Source organism: Equus asinus, chromosome X (assembly GCF_041296235.1).
Source record: "Equus asinus isolate D_3611 breed Donkey chromosome X, EquAss-T2T_v2, whole genome shotgun sequence".
In the NCBI taxonomy this organism is placed as follows: domain Eukaryota; kingdom Metazoa; phylum Chordata; class Mammalia; order Perissodactyla; family Equidae; genus Equus; species Equus asinus.
The window spans coordinates 39,531,490-39,539,301 of NC_091820.1; the positions used below are offsets into that span (position 1 = coordinate 39,531,490).

A 7,812-nucleotide genomic window follows, 5' to 3' on the forward strand; every position below is an offset into this window, starting at 1 on the left:
CTGCTCAAGGCATAGACTGAAACCCAGGCATTCTATAGAAGGAAATTGTTACCTGGTGCATCCATTGAATTCCTGGCCTAAATTCCCAGTCTGTCATTTGAAACTTAGGATACTGATCATGAAAGAGGGAGTGGGGGGCTGACAGTTAGCATGGTAATATGTAGGAGGATGTGCGAGAATGTGAATACTTTAAACTCCTAATTCCCACTGAGTTTCCTGGGTAAGCTGAAAGCAATTCCATTTTCCTCTGAAGAGACTGTATCTGCCTTAATTAAAGACCCTGTAGTGACCTCAACTGAGAGTGATACTTTTTAAGGGAAGCCAAATTTCATACTCCCCCACCCCCACCCTTCTATCTCCAGACCTATAACCGCCTTGTGTACCAACCACTTTATGTGCTTTATAAACATTCATTCATTTAATTCTCCCAACAACCCCATGAGACAGATACTATCATTATCATCCTCATTTTATAGATGAGGAAACAGGCACAGAGAAATTAAGTGCCTCGCCCAAGGCAACACGGCTAGTAAGTAGTAGAGAAGGTATTTGAACCCAGGAGAACCTATGCTCTTAATCACTACACTATCCTCCAATCCCCCGCCCCCACCCCGCCATGCCCCCCTGGCCAAGTGATCCCGTGTCCTCTGATTAGAGCTTTGAATATATGGAGGAAGTGATTGAATGGGGGTACTTCCAGGCATTGGAAAAATAGAGTCAGGCATCAGAGGTCTCTTGCATTGTTATAGATACCATCCTTTATTAAATCCACAGAAGAAAGGAAAATAAAATCTCTATCTCTGGGAACCCGAATTAACTTTCTTTGCATTAGGTTTTACATACAGATTACACCCCTTGAGCCATTCAGATAAATCGTGGCCAGCACAGTGACGGGTCCAAGAATCCCTGGGAAATGAAAGGAGAGAGGGAGGATGAAGTGGACAGACCAATGAGGTGGCAGTGCCACTATCCTAGCTGCCCAAAGTCCAAGCCATCCCCACGAACCTACCAGGCATTCATACCATTCTGTGAGGATACCACCTGCTTGGCACACAAGACATCATCCAGAATATGGCGGTTGAGCAAGTCTAGGGGGAAGAGAGAGACATAGTGATCTGGTGCACTGGGGACAGGATGACAGTGTATGGAGGATCCAGGGGTTCTGGGTTTCTTGGAGCCTGAATAACCTCAACCACCACATTGGCTGATTTTGGATGACCTTGATTCACTTGTCAGCTGGTTATGAGTTACCTCAACTGCCATGTTGGCTGGTTCTGTACAACCTTAACTCATGTTGACTGATCCTGGATGACCTTGACTGTCATGTTAGCTGGTTATAAATAATGTCAACCACCACCAGGCTGGTCCTGGAAAACCTCAAACTCCACGTTGGCCAGTTCTAGATGACTTCAACTGTCATTTTGTGTGGTTATGAATGATCTTAACTGCAGTGGTGACTGGTCCGATATCACCTCAGTCACCATGTCGACTGGTAGGGATGCTATTCAACTGCAAGGTTGGTTAGTCCTGGTGACTTCAAACACTATGTGGTCAGGTCCTGGATAATTTCAACTCACATTTTGATCGGTTACAAATGACCTCAATCTCCATGCTAGCTAGTCCTGTTCAACCTCAGCCACCATGGTGCCTGGTCTTACATGATCTCAGCTGTCATGGTGACTAGTTGATGATCTCAACCAGCATATTGACCAGTCCTGGACAACCTCAGTTGCCATTTTGACTGATTATAATAATTTCAACCTCCATGTTGACTGGTCTAGGACCTCAACTTCCATTTTAGCTAATACTGGACTACCTCAACTTCCATGTTGGTTCAAAATGAACAACCTTAACCTTCATTTTAGCTAGTCTTGAAAAACCTTAATACCCATGTTACCCTGTCCTATACAACCTCTATCTCTATGGTGGCCAATCTTGGACAACCTTAACCTTCAAGCTGGCCAATTCTGGGTGACTTCTGTCACTGTGTCAGGACTTAGACAACCTCAACCTTCATTTGGGCTGGCCCCAAATAACCTCAGTCTCCATTTTGGCCTGTCTTGTACCACCTCAAACACCATTTTGGCCAACTCTGAACAATTTCTGCTGCTGTTCAATTTTGTCCTCAACAGCACCACACTCTTGTCTAGAAAGTTCTCTCCTTTTTGCATGGAGGTACCTTGTTTCTGTTCCTACTGCCAGATACCTGCTTCTTCCCTCAGGGCCGGAACAATCTCAACTCAAAATCAGGGCAGTCTCCTCCTCCATTCCATATGGAGCTAACTTTCCTGTTTCCTGAGTCCCAGAAGACTGCAGTCTCCATTCTGGGTGAGGTTTGGGAGCTCTGAGTTCCCCTGACCTAGATAACATCTCAGTGTAGTCCGGGTAAGGATGCAGGATGGTGTCTCTAACAGCCCAGGAAACTGCTTTTTCCCTATCATTTTTCTGATCATCACTAGAGATTATGACTAAGACAACCTTGTCCCCTGTGTATTGTGGAGTGGGACTAGGAAGAGCTTCAGGATATCCCCAGTGCTACCTTACCATGACACTCCATGTGACAGAGGTTCTGGGTGGGTGTAACACCATTGTCACACCACCAGGCAGAGTTCAGCTGGAAAATACCATATTCACTGCTGCCATCAGGATTGTGGTCCACGAAGGAGGTATCAAAGCCACTCTCATAGTGTGCCATGCACAGCCCTGGGGCAGGAAGAGGGGAGGTAGCAGGTAGGCATGGGTGCTTTGGACTGGGGGGGAGGGTAAAATGTGTGGGGGGGGTGGGGACAGGGATGGTTGTCATCTCAGTTGTAGGGGTGATGATCTTGGTTTGGTGGTGGTGTTGATGTTGGTGATTCTGGTGAGATATCAGTGATGGTAGTGGTGATGGTATTCATGGTGATAATAGCAGTGGTGACATTGATGGTAGTGATGAGGGTAGTAACAGTAATGGTAGAGATGAGGGTAATAGTTGTGAAGGCAGTGATGGTGATGACACTAGAGTTAGTTAAACCAGTCATCACGGTCAGTCAGGGGGTGACTGAGAGGATCATGCCTGGCCTGGGGAGGTGATAAATTACAAGGGAGGCCTGGGTCTGAGTGTGGTGGGCAGCTCAGGGTGTGGGTGGGACTTGGGGCAACTGGAGTCTCACAGTCTCCAATGCTGTAGCCCCTGAAGCCGTTGAGGCCCGCCTTCTCCAGCTTCATTGCCAGGTCGCAGCGTTCATAGATCTTGGCATCCACAGTGGCAACCATCAACATGGCCAGGGTCACCACCGCCATGCCCCAGGCTTGCATTATGATACCCACAAGCCCTCCTAGCTGACTCCTTGCTTCAGACTCACTCTGAAGTATTCAGAACTAGGGGCATTCTGGAACTCTGGGCTCTGTGAGCAAAGATCTAAGTGATAGATTCTGGAACACAAAAGCCAGAGGGCTGGGCATCTCACCATCTTCCCCAGTGTCAGCTCTGTTAGACACACACAAGGAAAAAGAAATATACTGACGTATACACAGAGGTGGAAGGAGACAAAAGCAGGGAGAAACACAGAGATGTCAGAAAGAGATGCAAGGAGAGAGGGGCTGAGGACATACAAAGGACAGACAGGACTCGAGGACTATACCTCACAACTCAGACCACATTCCTCAACAGTGCCCCACTCTACTCCTGCTAATCATGTTCTACCACTTGGTTACCTTCATGTCCATTCACTTTGCCCCTCATCGCCTCCATTCCCCCAACTCTGCTGAGTAGTCAGCTCTGTTCACTACACTGTGCCTACTCTCACCTCGGATTCCTCATGCTCTGCAAAATATGACCACCATGCCCTTGCCCTCTGCCTCTCATTACCTCCATGTACTCTTTCTCAGCACTTGTCTTCACTTATTGCGCCCCATTCCACCATAATTTACCGGAATCTGACCCACGTTACCCCCATTCAGTCACACTCTGCCCCACATTACATATTACACATGATATATTACATATATATACACACCGTACTGCTTTTTCACCTCCATTCTCATTCTACTCTTTTCTCCCCCATTCACTTACACTGCCTCTTATCCACTTCCATTCATTCACACTGGGCTCCATATTACCACAATTCCCTAGCCCTCTACTTACCATTATACACATTCTCTCATATCATGTTCCTTCTTCACCTCCATTCACTCTTATTCAGACTCTCATTTGCTACTTTCACCTCCATTTCCTGTCACTGCATCAAATGACTCCTGTTCACTCTCACGTGGCCCATGCTTCAGCTTTGTTCATTGACTCTTGGCCTCATCCTCTCTCTAATTCACTCTCTTTCTGCCCCTTCTTCACTTCTATTCTCTCAAATGCTGCTCCCATATTACCCCCATTTCCTGGAACATTGCCCCGTGTTACTCCCAAACACTAGCTCAAGTTACTCACATATACTCACTCTACACTTGGTCACCTCCAGTCCTTCTCAATTTGCTTCTCATTGTCTCCATTTACTCTCACTCTGCCTTTCATTATCCCATTCATTTAAATTCACTCCTAATGTAACCCCTATTTCCACTTATCACTCCTGTTCTGCTCCTGATTCATGTCTAGTTGCTCCCACTCTGTCCCACATTACCCACAGTCAATCACACTCTACCTCAAATTCACCACTTTTTGCTCACATTGGGCCCCATTTTACCCACTTTACTCACCTTGGGCCATGTGACCTTCAATCCCCTCTCCCTTTCCTCACAAAACCCAGTTACTCACCTTCTTCTGCTCTTTACTTCCATTCTCTCTCACTCTGCCCAATGTGACCTCCATTCATACACATGCTTCAGCTCATTCACCCAGGCCAATCCACAGTGGGATCCCTGTATGTCCCTGGAACACTGCCCTGCGTGACCCTATCTAATCTCAGTCTGCCCCTCATTCACCTCGGCACTCTCCTTCTCCCGCATAGTATCCCCACTCAGAGAAACTTGACCTGACTCACATATTCACATTCTATCACATATGTATTCATCTCCATTCCCTCTTATTCTGTCCCTTGTGTACCCCATTCTTCCCTCTGTGCCCCACATTTCCTCCATTCACTACCTTCCCCCTAAATTCACCTCTCTTTACTCACACTGTGTCTCATAAACATTCATTCACACTCTAATCCTTAGTGCTCACATCAATTCTAATGCTTTATCAACTCCATTCACATTCACCACCTTTCATTGCCCCATTCACTCAGTTTGCTCCTACTTTCACTTTTTGTCACTTAGACTATGTATCCTTTTCCTATCATTTACTCAGTCTCCTCCATAATTTCAAATTAATTAAAAATCGATGCATAGTCATTCCCTCCCTCTGCCCTGTGTTACCCACATTCACTCCACGGTACTGCTCATTCACCTCCATTCCATCGCCCTTGTCTCTCCTTGCCCCCATTCATTCCCACTTTGTCATTTATTCACCATTATCCCCACCACCACCAGTCTCATGTGTTTCCTGTTTACTGACACTCACATCAGCCAGGACAGAACAGTCTGATGTATCAATCAGGATTTGGTTTGGCTGTACATACCAACACCATCACAAATACCAGTGGCTTCAGAGGATGGAAGAGGTCTCCTCTCTTGGAGGCAGGTAGTTCAGGGCTAGCATGGCAGCTCCACGGGCACCAGAGAACTGACTTCTTCTGTGCTGTTGCTCTGCCAAACTCACCTGCTACCTCAGAGCCCAAAATGACTGCTCACAATTGGCAACACTTTCATAGTTTTGCTAAAATTTCTCTTAAGAGCAATTGTAATGATGACACACCAGGTGAGGTGGGAGGGCCTTTGGGTGGGAGTGTCATGTCGTGCAGACTCTGTGGTGGGACCAGCTACCTGTCAGCTTCCACACCCCTTCACCTAGCTAGCTGCTGCTTAGGCCACTGTATGAGGAGGTCACACCTGTAGGGACTGATGGTAGAGGATGCCCAGGAGAGAGAGGCAGGGTCCTAGCTGTGCAGCAGAAAAGCTGGCCTCACAGAGCTCGTGGATGTGCACTGTGAACTCTGCGACAGTTTCTGAGGGTCTGTATCACTGGCTCAGGAACGTTTCTGGATCTGGTAATCACTGTACCCCAACACCCACCAACCCTGAAGGATTTTCCCCCATATAGGAGTGTGTGTGTGCAAAGTGGTGGGGAAATGATGTTTGCAAGCTGGACGAGGACTACAAGTCCAGCCCCTCCTATTTTGACCTCCTAGTGCATTCGGAGAGCTGAAAAGTTTTGTACCCAGGAGGTACTGATCCGTCAGGGAGCAAGAGATCTGTATTACTCCCCTGCTTTCTCTCTTTGCTTTGTCTGCTAGGAAGCTCCAACTATATTTCTGGGAAAAACATTCCTTGGCTAGTTTTAATCGTTCTGGAATGAGGACCCTCAGATACTTTCTGGACGTTCTGTGGGATATTGAATAAGCAGAGTATGACTGGGTGGAAGTTAAGGATCCTACCTTGGGAACTTGTGTGACCTTGGGCAAGTTACTCAATCTCTCTGGGACTCAGTTTCCTCATCTGACAAGTGGGGGTGCATGGGACTGTTTACAGATAGTGGAGACTATCTGAGGCAGGTCATGTCATGTGCTTCACACAGTACCTGGCACATAGGAGACACTGAGCTCGGTCTGAGCCCCCATATCACTTGCTTGGCTTGTTGGCCAAGCCTCCTCCCTGGTATTCCTGTTTTCGTCCTTTTCCTCTGCAGTCTGTTCTCCACAAAGCAGCCTGCAGGTCATCCTTTAATTTTTTTCCTTCTTACTAAAAAAAAAGTTTTACACATACACGTCTAATTTTATTTAAATAATAATAATAATAATAACAATCACTTATTTAGTACTTGCTTTGTGCCAGGCATTGTTCTAAAGCCTTTACAATGATCAATTCATTTGTCACCACAACCCTAATGAGGTAGGCACCGTCATTATGCCCGTTTTATAGATGAGGAAGCTTAGGACAGAGAAGTTAAGAGTCTTGCCCGAGGTTTCACAGCTAGTAGGTGAGGGTTTGAAACCAGGCTGTCTCCATTGTGTTACTTTGTTTTTTTGATTCTGTTTTCTTCCCTGTTATAGTCCCAATGTCTAGAACCCTACCTGGCATGCAGGAAATGCTTAAGCAAATTCCAGTGGAGCTCCTGTTCTAGTGGTGCAAGACAGGCCATAAACAAGAGTTGAATATATGTGTATTTGTAACGTTAGTATATAATGCTAGATGGCTGCAGACTGGTCTTTTAGAAATCTGATCCCTTTAGGGCTTCTCATCGTGTCTATTAAGTCCAGAATGAAACATGAGCTCTGGCCCTGGCAGAGGAGGCTCTACAGCATCTGGCCCCCACTCACCTCTCCCTTGCCCGCACCTCCTACACTCCCAACACGCTGCCACTGTTTCTGTTCCTCCGACATACCAAACTAGGTCCTCCTTCAGAGCCTTTGCAACAGCAGAGCCCTCCACCAGAAAGCTCTTTGCTTCAAATAGTCATGTGGCTGGCTTCTTTTAGTCAGCGTAACTGTCACCTCCGACGAAAAGAGATCATCCCTGCTCATCCAGAGAAAGCAACCTGTCAGCCACTGCTCACATCTCCTTCACCCCAGAGTGTGTGTGGGGGGTTCTACGCCGCCATTTATTTATTCTTCAGCTTCTTGTTTGCATACGCTAGACTGTAAACTCCCAGCCCTCGCCACTGGACACAGCCAGTGACCTTTCCCCACTTTGTGTATGCAATGCAATTCTGCCACGCATCCCGTCTTCCCGTTCAATTACACCTGCAAACCGGATGCTGCCCTCCAATTTCAAGACACCAAATTC

The 7,812-nt window shown here is 46.8% G+C and overlaps 1 protein-coding gene across 1 annotated transcript; it reads right to left on the minus strand.

The window, feature by feature from the left end:
• Positions 1-764: 764 nt before the first annotated feature.
• Positions 765-3,297, minus strand: LOC106832752 (sperm acrosome-associated protein 5-like). The gene is made up of 4 exons (XM_014843626.3): positions 3,153-3,297; positions 2,545-2,703; positions 1,010-1,088; positions 765-906 (listed from the first exon to the last, which is right to left on the minus strand). The coding sequence occupies exons 1-4, from the start codon at positions 3,295-3,297 to the stop codon at positions 795-797; spliced, it is 495 nt and encodes a 164-aa protein (XP_014699112.1). The 3' UTR covers positions 765-794.
• Positions 3,298-7,812: the final 4,515 nt, after the last annotated feature.